At 37.2% G+C, this 18,528-nt stretch overlaps 1 protein-coding gene across 10 annotated transcripts in view; it reads left to right on the top strand.

Moving 5' to 3' along the window:
- The window catches only part of Ogdh (oxoglutarate dehydrogenase Nc73EF), a 100,861-nt gene that overhangs the window by 59,219 nt on the left and 23,114 nt on the right, over window positions 1-18,528 (top strand). For 6 of the 10 annotated variants that reach the window (XM_070091858.1, XM_053795287.2, XM_053795260.2 and 3 more), the window contains 9 exons: window positions 1,918-2,005; window positions 3,832-3,978; window positions 6,171-6,350; window positions 6,874-7,054; window positions 9,189-9,298; window positions 9,729-9,899; window positions 10,807-11,056; window positions 12,143-12,303; window positions 15,492-15,509. In XM_070091858.1, the coding sequence (XP_069947959.1) occupies window positions 1,918-2,005; window positions 3,832-3,978; window positions 6,171-6,350; window positions 6,874-7,054; window positions 9,189-9,298; window positions 9,729-9,899; window positions 10,807-11,056; window positions 12,143-12,303; window positions 15,492-15,509 (1,306 nt within the window). The remainder of the gene's footprint in view (window positions 1-1,917; window positions 2,006-3,831; window positions 3,979-6,170; window positions 6,351-6,873; window positions 7,055-9,188; window positions 9,299-9,728; window positions 9,900-10,806; window positions 11,057-12,142; window positions 12,304-15,491; window positions 15,510-18,528) is intronic. The other 4 variants (XM_053795295.2, XM_053795279.2, XM_053795333.2 and 1 more) reach the window with 1 other exon arrangement.

Here is an 18,528-nt window from a genome sequence, read left to right as displayed (position 1 = left end):
CTTCGCCTACATTCACTCTTGTCTTCCCTTCAGTTACCACCTTTATATGTTCATGTAGCATCTCACTTTTCCCTACCCCCCTGGGAAGTTCCAGCTGTTCGGGTCTGTTCTTTCTCATTCCCTTGCTCGAAAGCTCAACTGCCTACGGTGGCTTCCCACTCTCTTTTTCTTGATCACTTCCACTCCCATTCTCATGCCACCGCTGTGTACACAGATGGCTCTAAGTCTTCAGACGGCGTCGGATTCGCAGCAGTGTTTCCGGACAGCGTCGTGCGGGGGCATTTACTATCTTCAGCTAGCATTTTTACTGCTGAACTGTATGCCATTCTTGCAGCACTTATTCGTATCGCATCTATGCCTGTGTCATCATTTGTAGTAGTCTCAGACTCCCTTAGTGCTCTACAGGCTATACGAAAATTTGATACATCTCATCCCCTAGTTCTCCGTATCCAACTTTGGCTACGCCGTATCTCTACCAAACATAAAGATAGTTTTTTGTTGGGTCCCTGGTCATGTCGACGTACAGGGCAATGAACAGGCAGACACTGCTGCGCGGTGAGCAGTGCATGACCTACCAATTTCCTATCGAGGTGTTCCATTTCTGGACTATTTTGCTGCAATAGCTACCCACCTTCGCACCCGTTGGCAACAACGTTGGTCAACTCTGCTCGGTAACAAACTTCATTCTATTAAACCGAGCATAGGTTACTGGCTGTCTTCTTGTCATCAGTGCCGAGGTTGGGAGACCACTCTCTCCCGCCTTCGCATTGGCCACACTCGTCTTACTCATGGGTATCTCATGGAGAGGCACCCTGTTCCTCTCTGTGAGCAGTGTCAAGTTCCAGTATCGATTAGCCACATTCTGTTAGACTGCCCTCTCTATCAACGAGCACGCAGAATTTACCTCCAACGTCGTCTTCGTTCTACTACTCTCTCTTTACCTTCCCTTCTTGCTGATGGACCCTCCTTTAATCCTGACTCTCTCATTGACTTCTTGACAACGACTGATTTACTCCACAAACTCTGATGATACTTTTCGCACTCCCCTCAGCCCTTTCTAGTTCAGTCTCTTGCTGCCCTTTACCCTTTCACCATCCACTACCCCGCTGTTATCCGTGACCTATTACTCATCCATTTCCCTTATGCCACCTGATGCCCTCGCTTCCTTCCTGCCCTGCAGCGCTGTATAGCCCTTGTGGCTTAGCGCTTCTTTTTTATTATAATAATAATAATTATGATTATTCATGAATCAATCATCCCATTAATATAGTGTACGGTAATTATATTTATTCTACACTATCCACGTATGATCTTTCTTCTTTCAACAAACCAGCTGTATCCCACCGAGGCAGGGTGGCCCAAAAAGAAAAGCGAAAGTTTCTCTTTTTAAATTTTGTAATTTATACAGGAGAAGGGGTTACTAGCCCCTTGCTCCTGTATCCATGTATGATATTGGTGTTTTATTCTTCAGTATTTGGAAATGGTTTATGGCTAGTTTTGTGTTTATGCTTTCATATTTGATTGCCTTGACGTAAATGGCAAGATAAGTGCTGTTGAGTGAGTCTTAAGGTGATGTTTTTAATTGCTTTGAAAGTGTTTTATTTAAATTGTTAAAAATATGACTTGAGAAATTAGTTGCTTGGTCATCCTATCTGAAGCTGAAGTGTGGTAATTAACTTTCTGTTTAGTGCAGAGTGCTAAACCTATGTAGGTTACATAGCACAAGGAATGGTAGGAGCTCAGTCCTTTATCCCTAAGTTCGAGACCAGCATTCTTCCATTTGGCATACACAACTGGTACTCTGTATATTATTATCCATGAAGTGAATGCATCTAAGATATAAAATATATTACTTTATATTAGCTATGAAGGACATACATCTGAATTTATATTATTTTTAATACATCTTTCTTACAGATTTGAAGGTTTTTTGGCTCGGAAGTTCTCTTCAGAAAAACGCTTTGGTCTCGAAGGCTGTGAAATTTTGATTCCTGCTATGAAACAGGTTAGTGTATACACTTAGTATACATTATTGTATTTTGTGTGCATTGTTTGCCTGAGGAATTTTTTTGTAGTACTTTATGTGGGCAGCCCAGGTTGGGGCCTGAGGTCCTGACTTGGTTAATCTCCAAAAAACTGAAGTAGAATAGGCTTTCAAAATAAAATAAAAATAAAATTTAGAGGTGCAATAAGTTTACTAGATGTAACTTAAGAATAACGGGTCCAAGGCTTTTCAACACAGTCTTGAAATGTAAGGAATTGTAGTTTACCTGGAGAGAGTTCCGGGGGTCAATGCCCCTGTGGTCCGGTCTGTGACCAGGCCTCATGGTGGATCAGAGCCTGATCAACCAGGCTGTTACTGCTGGCTGCACTCAATCCAACGTACGAGCCACAGCCCAGCTGGTCAGGTACCGACTTTAGGTGCTTGTCCAGTGCCTGCTTGAAGACTGCCAGAGGTCTATTAGTAATCCCCCTTATGTATGCTGTGAGGCAGTTGAACAGTCTCGGGCCCCTGACACTTATTGTATTGTCTCTTAACGTGCTAGTGACACCCCTGCTTTTCATTGGGGGGGGTGTTGCATCGTCTGCCGAGTCTTTTGCTTTCTTTGTGAGTGATTTTCGCGTGCAAGTTCGGTACTAGTCCCTCTAGGATTTTCCAGGTGTATATAATCATGTATCTCTCCCACCTGCGTTCCAGGGAGTACAGGTTCAGGAACTTCAAGTGCTCCCAGTAATTGAGGTGTTTTATCTCTGTTATGCGTGCCGTGAAAGTTCTCTGTACATTTTCTAGGTCAGCAATTTCACCTGCCTTGAAAGGTGCTGTTAGTGTGCAGCAACATTCCAGCCTAGATAGAACAAGCAACCTGAAGAGTGTCATCATGGGCTTGGCATCCCTAGTTTTGAAGGTTCTCATTATCCATCCTGTCATTTTTCTAGCAGATGCGGTTGATACAGTGTTATGGTCCTTGAAGGTGAGATCCTCCGACATGATCACTCCCAGGTCTTTGACGTTGGTTTTTCGCTCTATTTTGTGGCCGGAATTTATTTTGTACTCTGATGAAGTTTTAATTTCCTCATGTTTACCATATCGGAGTAATTGAAATTTCTCATCGTTGAACTTCATATTGTTTTCTGCAGCCCATTGAAAGATTTGGTTGATGTCCACCTGGAGCCTTGCAGTGTCTGCAATGGAAGACACTGTCATGCAGATTCGGGTGTCATCTGCAAAGGAAGACACGGTGCTGTGGCTGACATCCTTGTCTATGTCAGATATGAGGATGAGAAACAAGATGGGAGCGAGTACTGTGCCTTGTGGAACAGAGCTTTTCACCGTAGCCACCTCAGACTTTACTCTGTTGACTACTGCTATTTGTGTTCTGTTTGTGAGGAAATTATAGATCCATCTACCAACTTTTCCTGTTATTCCTTTAGCACGCATTTTGTGTGCTATTACGCCATGGTCACACTTGTCGAAGGCTTTTTTGCAAAATCTGTATATATTACATCTGCATTCTTTTTGTCTTCTAACGCATCTAGGACCTTGTCGTAGTGATCCAGTTGTTGGGACAGACAGGAGTGACCTGCTCTAAACCCATGTTGCCCTGGGTTGTGTAATTGATGGGTATCTAGATGGGTTGTGATCTTGCTTCTTAGGACCCTTTCAAAGATTTTTATGATATGGGATGTTAGTGCTATCGGTCTGTAGTTTTTTGTTATTGCTTTACTGCCCCCTTTGTGGAGTGGGGCTATGTCTGTTGTTTTTAGTAGTAATGATAATTTAGCCACAAAATTTATTGTTATTCCAATAAATAATTGAGGTTTTCATTGCAGGTCATTGATCGTTCAACTTCTCTGGGAGTTGAAAGTTTTGTGATGGGTATGCCACATAGAGGACGACTAAATGTGCTGTCGAATGTGTGCCGCAAACCACTTGAACATATCTTTACACAGTTTGCTGGCTTAGACACTGGTGATGAGGTATGACTTAGTTTAAAGACTATGAAACATTATTTGGGTAAAATATAATAAAGAAGTACATAGAGGACCCATAATATAGATCCTTGTATATTATAAAAATCATTGAGTTAAGGTATGCAAGTTCAAAATTAAGGTTGTAACTCGAAATGCTCTATATCCTCTACCATGGGTAAAGAATCCTAATGACCCTGATTGCTTGTACCTAGTGTATTGTTACTCTTACTTAATATATTGGGTTGATAAAATTTATATTTTAAAGTCCCCTCAAATCAAATGTTGCATATTTCCCTAGTGCATGTGTCCAGACCTATTCATTTCCTGTAGGTAGTAGGTTGGTAGACAGCAACCATCCAGGGAGGTACCATCGTCCTGCCAAGCGAGTGTGAGACGAAAGCCTGTAATTGTTTTACATGATGGTAGGATTGCTGGTGTCTTGTCTGTCTCATAAATATGCAAGATTACAGGTACGTCTTGCTACTTCTACTTACACTTAGGTCACACTACACATACATGTACATGTTTATTTATACACACTCATCTGAGTTTTCTTTGATTTTATCTTAATAGTTCTTGGTCTTATTACTTTTCCTTTTATATCCATGGGGAAGTGGAATAAGAATCTTTCCTCCATAAGCCATACGTGTTGTAAAAGTCAACTAAAATGCCGGGAACAATGGGCTAGTAACCCCTTTTCCTTTAATAATTACTAAAAAGAATAAGAAGAAAATTGTCAAAGTGGGAAGTCTGAATGTGCGTGGATGTTGTGCAAATGATAAGAAAGAGATGATTGTGGATGTTATGAATGAGAAGAAGCTGGATGTCCTGGCTTTAAGTGAAACAAAGCTGAAGGGGGTGGGAGAGTTTCAGTGGAGAGGAATTAATGGGATTAGGTCAGAGGTTTCAAATAGAGTTAGAGCTAAAGAAGGAGTAGCAATAATGTTGAAGGATAAGTTATGGCAGGAAAAGAGGGACTATAAATGTATTAATTCAAGGATTATGTGGAGTAAAATAAAGGTTGGATGTGAAAAGTGGGTTATAGTAAGCGTATATGCACCTGGAGAAGAGAGAAATGTAGAGGAGAGAGAGAGAAATTTTGGGAAATGTTGATTGAATGCGTGGGGAGTTTTGAACCAAGTGTAAGAGTACCTGTGGTTGGGAATTTCAATGCTAATTGGGTAAAAATGTTGTGGAAATGGGGAGCCTTTAACCCGTAAACGGTCCAAGCAGATCTACGTTCACATGTGTAGTGCTACAAAAGTAGATCTACTTTTTTTTACATATTTTCAAATATAACAAAAAAAAAAAGTAGATCAAAGTTTTTTTACACATTTTCAAATGTAAAAAAAACAAAAAGATCATCTCCTTTTTTTACATACTTTCAAATGTTGAAAAGACGTATATGTACGTTTGGACCGTTTACGGGTTAATTGAGCTATGTGTAGAAAGAGGTTTGGTAATAAGTAATACATATTTTATGAAGAGGATAAATAAATATACAAGGTATGATATAGCACGTAATGAAAGTAGTTTGTATTGGTGGATAAAAGGTTGATGGGTAGGCTCCAGGATGTACACGTTTATAGAGGGGCAACTGATATATCGGATCATTATTTAGTTGTAGCTACAGTTAGAGTTAGAGGTAGATGGGAAAAGAGGAAAATGGCAACAACAAGCAGGAGGGAGGTGAAAGTGTATAAACTAAGGGAGGAGGAAGTTCGAATGGTATTTGGGACCTGACAATCTGTTGGAGTGTGAGCAGGGTAATATTTAGTGAAGGGATTCAGGGAAACCAGTTATTTTTATATAGCCGGACTTGAGTCCTGGAAATGGGAAGTACAGTGCCTGCACTCTACAGGAGGGGTTCGGGATATTAGCAGTTTGGAGGGATATGTTGTGTATCTTTATACGTATATGCATCTAAACTGTTGTGTTCTGAGCACCTCTGCAAAAACAGTGATTATGTGTGAGTGAGGTGAAAGTGTTTAATGATGAAAGTATTTTCTTTTTGGGGATTTTCTTTCTTTTTGGGTCACCCTGCCTCGGTGGGAGACGGCCGACTTGTTAAAAAAAAAAAACATACAATAAAAATTTGCTAAATGGGAAATTCATTTGATATATTTCTACTGAAATATTCTTAATTGTGCAGCTTTTTTTATGTATTTGTTTCGATTGTGAATTTATTGTCTTTGCAGGGTTCTGGGGATGTTAAATATCACTTAGGCACATACCAAGAACGTTTGAACCGTGTTACAAATAAGAACATTCGTTTAGCAATTGTTGCTAACCCGTCCCACCTGGAAGCAGTTGATCCAGTTGTTCAGGGAAAGACTCGTGCTGAACAGTTCTATCATGGTGATTCTGAGGGAAACAAGGTAAATAACAGGAGGGCTTCAGATATCTGTTGACAATTTAAGAAAGTGTTGAACCTCTTCAGAAGGGACTGTCACTTGTTATATTAGAAGATTTCAGATTCATCTCAAACTGGTTTAGTAGGAATTTACTAATAAATAAGAGGCATTTTGTCTTTGTATAGTACATTTCAAGTAGCATACAATATATCTTTTTATGACAGTTTGCTTCAGTTACAATTTCTAACATCATTGAAACTTGTAAAAATGCTTTAGAAATACATACATTTTGGTAATAAAATTGTCTGGGTGAAATGCTTAAGAGTGGTTACAAGTGGAACTACTATATTATAAAGATAGGCTGAGGTCTGTGGACTTGGTCTACAGTGTAGAAGCAGCTCAGGCATGGGCGTCAATATATAAGACCAAAGTACCTGTGCCCAGAATCTCTAGTTAAGAAAGTTGAAATAATGAATATATTTTTTGGATTACATTACATTGCATAAATTGAAATAAGTTTTCTAACCTAGTTCATATGACTTAACAGGTGTTGTCAATATTGCTTCATGGAGATGCTGCATTTTCTGGCCAAGGTATTGTCTATGAAACTTTCCACTTATCCGAACTGCCAGAATATACAACCCATGGCACAATTCACATTGTCGTGAACAATCAAATTGGTTTTACTACTGACCCTCGAATGTCTCGATCATCTCCATATTGTACTGGTAAGTTTTTAGTGCCTGAATGAATTTGAAGATTTTGCATTTTAAATGTGAATATGCAATATTGCTGAAGCAGATGCTTTGGGTGTCTCATTGTTTTACAGGCAGCCTGCATACTGATTGATGATTTTAAATGTATTAATAGGGTATATTTTTATTTCTTACTACATGTCATTATTTGTCTGCTTTATAGTATTTTATAGCAGATGGCTCAGCTGCTTAGGGACTTTTGTCTTTGTAGAAGCATAGTAACAATTCTGTAGATTTGCTTGTTTATCACTTAATCCATCTTAGAGTGGTTGTGACTGTCACATCTCACTGAAAGGGCAACAACATTGTTAATGAGTCCTCATTTTACCATTTTGCATGTATCCTCAAAAGATCTGCTGTAGAAGGTTTGATTTGCATTTCTGGATGTTATTTCAAAAATTGTATCTCTCTCACTTTGTCTTTGCTATTTATCCATATGTCAGTCAGGATTATCTTCAGCTTAATGGTATGGAAGAGTATACAGGCATTTAAAAATGTCTTAGTATTAACTGAAAGGAATTATAATTAAAATTCACACCTCTTGATTTATAACTATCTTTTTCTCTCCCATCTTTTTCCCAGTGACTGTAACTGTGCTAAATGAATTTGTCTTAAGACCCATTAACCCTTTCAGGGTCGACAGGCCCTCTCCCAGACTTGTTCTCAGGGTCGCCCAAATTTAAAAAAAAAAAAAAAAATCTTATGAAAAGATAGAGAATCTTTTCCCGATCATAATGACACCAAAACTATGAAATCTGATGGAAAACTTACTGAGTTATGCTCTCGCGAAGTTAGTGGTCTCAGCAATGTTTACGCATCGGCGATTTTGCCCACTTTGAGCCCTATTTTCGGCCAATTCCAGTGTACTAGTCGACAAAAATCATAACTATTTCGCTAGAACTCCATTTTTTCTATTGAATGAGTACAAGAAACCACTCATTTACCAATTTCAACTATCCAATACAGTGGTCAGAATTTAGAAATTTTGCCAATTGCACATAAATTTCAAAAGATGCCAATTTCCAAATAGGGTCCAGAATAAACAAGAAAGACATTCCTGGCACTAAAATAACATTTCCTCTGTTTATTAGTCACGTCCCCATGCCCCTCTTACATTCTTTTGCTTTCCACTTTGAACTTTTATTCTCACAAAAAAAAAAAGAAATAGAAGATTTACTGTTATGCAGACTACTGCATTAGTGTAGAAATGGTATAAATAATATCAGCGCACTTGTGAAAGAATATTAGACTCCCCAGTTGACGTGTATTGGACGCTTGGGATGATTTGTTTACTTTTGAACTTTGGTAAAAATCAAAAATTTCTGCTACTTTGAACTCAATTTCAAGGTACTTTTCATTGTAAAACCAGTCAAAATGATCTCAATTTCTGTAATATGTCTTCCGTTCTATAAAATGAGACCAGGAAAACTAGAATACAACAATAAATACCATATGAAAATACAGTGCAAAGTCACTTTTTTTTTATCCAAAAACAGTCAATTTTTTTTTCGCATTGTACACTATGTGCTGCAGGATTTTTTTTATACTGCTCACACTGACCACATAGACCCATTCTTTCATATGTAGGCCTACCAGCTTTCTCTCACTAGATTTGAGGGTGCTAGAATTTAGGCATACTAGTATGTCAAAAACCCTGGTGCAAAAGCCGTACTAGTACGTACTGAAAGGGCTAAATTTACTCTTCATTCATTTGATAAAATCCAGTTAGGTTATGAGACTAACCTGGAGTTTACCAAATTGCTGCTCTACAGCTGGTTATAAGAATTTTCCTTGCTTGTTTTAATGGTACTACCATCATGTTTTATTATGGTAATTGTAGACAACATTGTGAGGTTGCTTACAAAATTATTTTTTGCTTTAAATATAGTATTGCAATAGACTGTATATTGGAATACAGCAGTGGAATTGTTAAAGAAACTAATGCATGTATATTTTTTCACTGAGGATGGGCCTTTTTTTTTTTAATGGAAATAAAAATGCCTTTGATATACCCTGTGCAGTATAAATTTGTTCTAAGTGAGGTAATAATGGTGTACCAACATTGCATATTAAAGTGATAGGTGATAGTCAACATTTTCTTCTCTAGATGTTGCCCGTGTTGTGAATGCTCCCATTTTCCATGTCAACGCTGATGATCCAGAAGCTGTTATGCATGTTTGTAATGTGGCTTCAGACTGGCGTCACACTTTCCATAAGGTATGGACCAATTCATGATAAATTGAGATAAATAAATCTGCCCCGGTATACTTAGTATAAAAGTTGAAAATATGTTGGAATACTTTTTTTATTACTTAGTTAACCCTTGACTGTTGCAAGCCCATTTCTGAAATTGTCTTCCTATGTCAAAAAATATTCAAAAAAATAAAAAAAATTATTTTTCTTATCAAAATGTTAGGATTAATTTGCTGAGTGTTTTAAGCCTAAAAAATTTTTTTGCAATCAGTACTTACTGAGATATAGAGGTGTAAAGTTGGCAGAAAATGAGCCGCACATAGCAACAGCGGCGAATGCCGCTGTTGCTATGTGCACATTACTAAAGTGCACATTACTAAAGTAATGTGCAAAATTTGGCTGGTACATAAACATATATATTGATATACTGTATATGTAATTTTTATTTTTTAAGGATGTAGTTATTGATCTGGTCTGCTATCGGCGCAACGGCCACAATGAAATTGATGAGCCGATGTTTACACAGCCCCTGATGTATAATAGAATTAGAAAACTGAAGCCAGTTCTTGAACTGTATGCAGAAAAGCTTATTAAGGAAGGAGTGGTAACAGCAGAGGAAGTGAAGGTTAGTGAGAGTATATTTAAATTATAGTTGAAAATAGTTTTAGTACCGCATTAGTTATCTCCAGTAGATACAGATATGGCATAACTTAGTTTTTAATTATTATTTTTGTGTAGTTTTTTTTCCATTTTGTATGATCATATTACCATTGCTAGTATCTTTTTCACATCTACAAACATCAAGTTTTTAAATTTTATTTTTTTATATATAAACTTAAATATTGCAGATGTTTTTTATGGATTTGGCTCGGAGAAAATTAGTAAAGGTTGAGTATCCCTCGTCTGAAATGCTTAGGGTCGGAAGTGTCTTGGATTTCAGAATTTTTCAGATTTTGAAATATAATGAGATAGCTTGGGAATGGGACCCAAGTCTAAACATGAAATCCGTTTATATTTCATGTACACTTTATACACAGCCTGAAGGTAGTTTTGTAGAATATTTTTAATAAAGCATTTTTTGTTATAAAAGCTGCACAATAGCATTGGCAGAATAACTGCATCAGCTGTTAAAAAACAGCAGGCTGTCTCCACCCACAATGGCAAGTTTTGATCAAAAGGCTACTGTACACTATTTTTTCTTATCACTCTTACCCATAGGGTAACTGCAGGCCTTTTTGACATTTTCAACAATATCTGCACCACTTAACGGAGAATAAGCACAAAACACACAGTAATCACATTATTGGCTAGGTCGGTTAATAATCTTGGACAGTTAACATCACAGGTTGAGAATATGTAATGTACCATATTTTACAACTTTTTTGTTTAATATTTAAAAAATATATCTAAATAAAAAAATTAAATATTTTCTAGGAATCCCTGCAGTATAATATGTTGCCTCCAGAAAATGACTAGTATGATTGTAATATCTTGAGCCCAAAAGATATTAAATAGCATTATATACTTTACAGGAAGTGAAAGATAAATATGAAAAGATTCTTGAGGAAGCTTTCACATCAGCAAAGTCAGAGACGCGTGTCTTCAACAAGCACTGGATTGATTCTCCGTGGTCTGGCTTCTTTGAGGGAAAAGATCCACTGAAAGCCACCCCAACTGGTATCCATGAGGACACTATTACTCATATTTGTAAACGTTTTGCAAGTGCGCCACCTAATGCTAGTGATTTTGTGATTCATCGTGGTCTCCAGCGTATCTTAAGCAGTAAGTCCACTTACTATCCAGTTTGTTAGCGGATAGTAGTCTTAGCTTCCGGCACCCTGCCTTTGTAAAGGTAGCTTGGGAGTAACTGCTTTGGTGAGAAACAGTCAGTGCATTATAACACAATGTATTTTTATAAATAATATAGCCTCTCAATGTTCATTGTTTTATATTTGAGATACCCTTAATACATGCAGCACAGTACATTTGTCTCTTGACATTTGGTACATTAGCTAGCAATCAGGCCTGGAACCCTCCACACACAAACTACTTTTTTCCTTCAGTGCTAAATCACCTTAATGCAATGGGCTTTGAATAGCAAATGGAACAAACTTCTAAGTAACATCATTGAAGCTAAAATGTTGTGTAGTTTTAAAAATAGGTTAGACAAATACAGTGGACCCCCGACTTATGATTTTAATTCATTCCAGAAGTCTGTTCGAATGCTGTTGCCGAACGAATTTGTTCCTATAAGGAATATTGTAAATTAGATTAGTCTGTTTCAGGCCCCCAAAAATACACAGACAAAAGCACTTACAAAAACACACTCACATAATTGTTCGAGTTGGGAGCTGATCATAAGGCGGGGGTCCACTGTACATGAATGGGTGTGGGTGGGTGTTGGATTTGAACAGGTTGTGCTAATAGGCCTACAGTAGTGCTCCTTGAGCAGGTGTAACTTGGTCCTGCCTAGCATGAGCTAGTAAGCCTGCTGCAATGCTCCTTTTTTATTTTTGTGTCAAGGGGTAGGGGCCTGTTGTTTGGGAAAGATGCCACTTTCCTTTTCCAGCAGTGTTCTTGCCTGACTAACAAGGCAGCTTCTCTTTTGGTATAAATGGTGCAGAGATTTCTCTCTGGTTTAAATTTGCTGACAGTTTTGACCAGTGACAGCAAATTCATATCAGTGTGAATTTTAGAGACATGTACTGTCTAATTCTGTTTTGGATTTTACTGTTATCTGTTGAAGTATCACTCATATTTTATTAATTGCGACCAATTTTTTTGATCCACTGTTAAATATATAAATGCCCTTGAAAGTAGAGTTTCATGGTTCTTATGACTAAGATTTATTTATATTTTCTTGGACAGGCCGCATGGAAATGATTCAGGCACGTACTGTGGACTGGGCAATGGGTGAAGCTGTTGCATTCGGGTCCTTGTTAAAGGAAGGTATCCACGTGCGACTTTCAGGCCAGGATGTAGAAAGAGGAACCTTCTCACATCGTCACCACATTCTTCATCATCAAAAGGTATTTATAACCACACAGGTCAATCAGTTAAAAAATCTTGCCTTTTTTCTTATTACCAATATTTTCATGAGTCTTACATTTTGCATTTGCTAATTTTTAAGTAAAAGGCCTATTTTTTTTTATTATGCAACTTACTGTGGTAGAAGAATAATTTATAGAGATTTAAAATGGTTTGAGTTAGATTTTGGATAAAGCATTTTTTTCAGAAAAGCATATAAAGGATGGAGAGTATTGATATAAAGCATAGCATGTGATTTGCTGATGGAAGTATGTTACAGTAGTAGACGACATGTGTATGCAGTGCTTGTAAATGCAGAGACTTCGACTTGTCTAAATTGTTGCATGTATACTGTAGTCACTCCAATCACTGAAGCGAAGTTTAAAAATATTGCTTGAAAACAAAAGCAGCTTTTTGATTTATTGAATAGTGACTTACAGTAGGTGTTGCAAAATTTATACAGCCTCTCTTCACTTAACAACTTACTTGTTTACTGACAACTCTCTGACCAGTATGCATACATAAATAATGTATATTAAAGCTGATTTCCTCTATTCTGTTTATTACAGTATACAGTACAGTACTGTATAAACATTTAAAAATATACCTGAAATATTATAAATGGTGCAAAGGTGACATTAAAACAATATCAGAGATGGTTGAGACAAACCCACTACCATTATAGTATGCTCCTCGCTTAGTGACGAATTTGTTTACTGATGTGGTCTTAGGAATGGAACTCCGTGTTTAATTAACCCTTTGAGGGTCGACAGGCCCTCTCCGAAACTCGTTCTCAGGGTCGGCCAAATTTAAAAAAAAAAAATTATTTTCTCTTATGAAAAGATAGAGAATCTTTTCCCGATCATAACGACACCAAAAGTTTGAAATTTGATAGAAAACTTACGGAATTATGCTCTCGCAAAGTTAGCGGTCTCGGCGATGTTTACGCATCGGCGATTTTGCCCACTTTGAGCCCCATTTTCAGCCAATTTCACTGTACTAGTCGACAACAAACATGAATATTTCGCTAGAACTCCATTTTTTCTATCGAATGGGTGCAAGAAACCACCCATTTATAAATTCAACTATCCAGTACAGTGGTCAGAATTTAGCAATTTTGCCAATTTCACACAAATTTCAAAAGATGCCAGTTTCCGAATAGGGTCCAGAATAAACAAGAAAGACATTCCTGGCACTAAAATGACATTTCCTCTAGTCATTAGTCACGTCTCAAGGCCCCTCTTATATTATTTTGCTTTCCACTTTGAATTTTTATTCTCACAAAAAATATAAGATTTACTGTTATGCAGACTACTGCATTAGTGTAAAAAATGGTATAAATATTATTGGTGCACTTGTAAAAGAATATTAGACTCACCAGTTGACGTGTATTGCACGCTTGGCACGATTTGTTTACTTTTGAAGTTTGGTAAAAATCGAACATTTCTGCTACTTTGAGCTCAATTTCAAGGCACCTTTCATTGTAAAACCAGTCAAAATCATCTCAATTTCAGTAATATGTCTTCCATTCTATAAAATGAGACCAAGAAAACTAGAATACAACAATAAATACCATACGAAAATACACTGCAAAGTCGCTGATTTATTAAAAAAAAATGGTCAAAGTTTTTTTTTTTCTCATTATGCACTGTGTGCTGCAGGATTTTTTTTAGACTGTGCACACTGACCACATAGACCCATTCTTTCATATGAAGGCCTACCAGCTTTCTCCCACTAGATTTGAGGCCGCTAGAATTTATGAGTACTAGTACGTCAAAAACCCCTACGCGTAAGACGTACTAGTACGACGAAAACCCTCAAAGGGTTAAGTGAGGAGAAGCTGTATTTGAAATGGATGAAATTAATTTATAGCGAAAATATATAATTTTTACGGTGTTCCAGAAATGTATAATTTTCTTGTAAAAGTAGCAAGGGTAACTGTATTTACGATAATGCTATGAAGAATGTAATTTGTATAATTGGATTTAATAGTATGTAAAATTGGGGGAAAATAATATTTTGTAGCAGTAGTAAGTACGTGTTATTTATTTTGATAGCGTTATTTATATACAGTATTTTTCATGGTTTTAGCAAATACATGTAAGAGATGGTAGTTTGTAAGCTCTAGGACTTCTATAGAAGTAGTATACGAGGTTCAGACCTAGTGTTCAGGCAGCATGGAGCTTGCTGGTGGAATCCTCTAGTGCATGCAATAATGATGCGCTCGAGCATGAACAAATGTACTTCTGTGACTTACTTCTTTGTTGGATTCACCCGTTGTTCTATAGAAAAAGGAGTACTACTAAATTTAATTGGTTGGTTCCTTATTTTACTCTTACAGCAAATTATAAAAAGGAGAGCAGAGATTAACAGATGAAAAGGATAAATTTGAGGAACAGGTAGTGGACTTGTTGGTTGTGAGAGTACTGATGTGAGGAGGAGTAGGAGTAGGAATAGGAACAGGAACAGGAACAACAGCTTGCTCTTTGTTATTTTGATATTTATTTTTAACTTCACTCTCACTGCAGTGCCACTGGGTAGTTTGTAATTTTTCTTCGCTGCTGCATTATTTCAATAAGTAAAGTGCTGTTCTTTAAATTCATCGTTACTTTCTTGGTCTTGTATCTTGCTATCTTTTAATGTATGTACTTATCAAGAGCATCTCTATTATCTTTATTCATTTTTGTTTTTATGCAAGCAAGTGGCAACTAATTCGTACTTATAGCTAAAGCTTTTGTAGACTTCTTTGATAAATACTGTATCAGGTGCTCCATAGGAAGCTTAAATATTTGAAGGCATTTGAAATGTGTGAAGGATAGGCATTAAGCTGACATAATGTTAGAAAGAATTGAGGAAGCATTAGAGATCTGTGATTAAAAAAAAGTAAATGACCAGAATAGAAGTAAATGTCTATTGTTTCTTGAAGTGTTGTCTGCATTGCCATGTCTAGTATTGTTTGGTATTAGTACTCTCATGCTAGCTGCTTAGGTAAAATATATTAGCAGTTTACTCTGAGAAAGTAATGTTTTTAAGGTGTGAAGTTGAGATTCAACATGTTCTATAGCTGATTTGTATGTTTTGCTGTAAATTTGATGTCTTAAATCTACTAATATAGCAACGTTAGCAAGGAATTAATGAAAGGAGTCTTGTGGCTGTCCCTGCATGTATGATACTACTGTTAATATTTCAGATGACAAATGACACTCCAGTAAGGCGGTAGATGATAACGTCTTCAGCAGCCTCTGTTAGATGATTGTTCAGTAACTTTGTGGCAATGAGAATTTTGGCAGCTTTTACACACACTAATTTCCTGATTGTATATGCTCTCTGAAGTTAGTTTGGCTTATATTAACCCATAAGATAGCATTTTGTTTGTAAATATTTTTTTCATAACATACCATTGCAAATTTTATTGAAACTATGAGCAAATGGCTGCTGTTTGTTTTTCATTCAGTTGCCTCAGAGAAATAAGTACAGTAGACAGTCATTTAGCACGAGTTTATTTGGCATGATTTGGGTATAGCACGATTGAACAATTGCGGCACAATTTTATGTAACACGTCGTAAAATGAATTTAACATGGTTCGGTTTGAGGGAAGGAAAAAATTCCCTTTTCCTCAAGCTGCCGCCTTGCTGTGCATCAGCGGAGGAGACCTCCCAGCCACCCCCGACACCACTCCTCCATCCCAGCATTCGTACTTCATACGTGTCCAGTTCAACTTCTCTGCTACAAGCTTGTGATTGTGAATTGTTTTGATCTTTTAATTGCTAGATCTTGTATCTGCCAAGCAATCATGACACCCAGTAGGCATACCAGTGTTGCTCAAAGTGACAAGAAAAGGTTTAAGCATTTAAGTCTTAGAATTAACGAAGGAAACAAAGATATTAGACAAGACATAACCTGTGATCATAATGAAGTGTTACTTTGTACACATAAAAAGAGGTAAACATAAGTTTGTGTGACTGACTTACTGGATGACTTGACTGACTTACTGGATGGCTTGACTGACTTACTGGATGACTTGACTGACTTACTGGATGACTTGACTGACTTACTGGATGACTTGACTGACTTACTGAATGACTTGACTGACTTACTGGATGACTTGACTGACTCACTAAATGACTTTACTGACTTACTGAACGACTTGACTGACTTACTGAACGACTTGACCGACTTACTGACCAATTTGACTGACTTGCTGAATGACTCGACTGACTTGCTGAATGACTCGACTGACTTGCTGAATGACTCGACTGACTTGCTGAATGACTCGACTGACTTGCTGAATGACTCGACTGACTTGCTGAATGACTCGACTGACTTGCTGAATGACTCGACTGACTTGCTGAATGGCTCGACTGACTTGCTGAATGGCTCGACTGACTTGCTGAATGGCTCGACTGACTTGCTGAATGGCTCGACTGACTTGCTGAATGGCTCGACTGACTTGCTGAATGACTCGACTGACTTGCTGAATGACTCGACTGACTTGCTGAATGACTCGACTGCCCAGCAGGGCCACAGCATTGCTCTCAACTCTCTTCACAATGATCCACAAACACCAGCACCCACAATTTAAGGTAAGAAATACTATTATTTCTGTTACATTTGTCGTCTTAAGCAGTAAAAACAACAACAATACATCACAATGAACTAAAATTACATATTCACTTTTATTTTTGTATGATGTGGAGGCCTAAAAAAATGTTTGGCTTTTTTGGGGGCTCAGGAACGTAACCCTATTTTTCCTATAAGTTCTTCAGTTCATCTAACACGGTGTTACCTCACACGGCATTTTCAGGAACATAACTACTGTGTTAAATGACAGTCTACTGTATATTAATACCAACAAAATGGGAATACTATTATAACTGTCGTTTCTTTTATTTCTCTTTAATGGATGCTGTGAAGATTTACTAGTAATCATGGAACCTATCAGTAATCCTTAGCAATTAAAAATCTTTGAAGGCCTATTTGAAATAGCTCTACTGTTCTACATATTTTTTTGTGGGAAAGTAAATGGAATTGAACTGATATAAAAATGGTGAAATATGAGAAAATGAAACAGCATCCATTGAGAGGGTAATTTAAATGTTTAGAGAATATAGGAGACCAAGAAGTGGTGCTGCATAGTGAGAGTAGCCTAGAAAAATACTGTCATTAACTGGAGAAAAGGGAGTGCTTTACTGTTGCCATGGTAATTATTCCAGTAGTGACTAAGGCCAGTAAGTGGTCTTAGTCCCAAGATTTTATTGCACATTGCTATATATTACATAGTGTTATTGAAACATTTTAATGAAATCTAAACTAGTGAACATTAAATTGCTATTTTTTAACTCTTAGGTTCTTATCACATTAGATAATGAAAGTTTTCCATATTCATTTATAAATAGGACAAAGGATTTTTTAGATCATGAAGGAGAAAGTTTCTAAGAGATTCTTCATAGTTGACAGTCAAGGACTAGTGCCAAAGCATTTTTTTTTTTTAACAAGTTGGCCGTCTCCCACCAAGGCAGGGTGGCCCAAAAAGAAAATACTTTCATCATTCAACACTTTCACCTCACTCATACATAATCACCATTTTTGCAGAGGTGCCCAGAACACAACAGTTTAGAAGCATATGTGTATAAAGATACACAACATATCCCTCCAAATTGCCAGTGTCCCAAACCCCCTCCTTTAAAGTGCAGGCATTGTACTTCCCATTTCCAGTACTCAAGTCCGGCTATATAAAAATAACCAGTTTCCCTGAATCCCTTCACTAAATATTACCCTTCTCACACTCCAACAGCTTGACAGGTTTCAAATACCATTTGTCTCCATTCAATCCTATCTAATACGCTCACGCATGCTTGCTGGAGAGTCGTATTTCATGTGCCTTCAGTCTGTTTTCATCTTTATTTTTTGTATTTTATATTTTTTACAGTGAAATCTAACATTATATTGTTAAATGAGTTTGTGAGTGTACTGTTGCATGTTGAAAATGATCATCCACGATGACCTAGGTTTTTATGTTGTGTTCGTAATTTTTTTTTTTTTTTAGGGGGGGGCATGGCTTCTGAAACTTAAAATAAGTCAAAATCTGACTTTATGTAAAATGTTTTGTAAAAGACTCTCCTAGGATAGTGCTGTACTTTCCAAATGTTCTTGCTGTATTGTTATCACTGATACTGCTGTAGTCTTGCTTGTAAGAGTTAGTATTTTGTATCTTCGCTCTAATTTA

This window comes from Cherax quadricarinatus, chromosome 37 (genome assembly GCF_038502225.1).
Source record: "Cherax quadricarinatus isolate ZL_2023a chromosome 37, ASM3850222v1, whole genome shotgun sequence".
NCBI lineage: Eukaryota > Metazoa > Arthropoda > Malacostraca > Decapoda > Parastacidae > Cherax > Cherax quadricarinatus.
The sequence above is the reverse complement of the archived record's forward strand: the minus strand, read 5'-3'. Positions and strand labels throughout refer to the sequence as shown.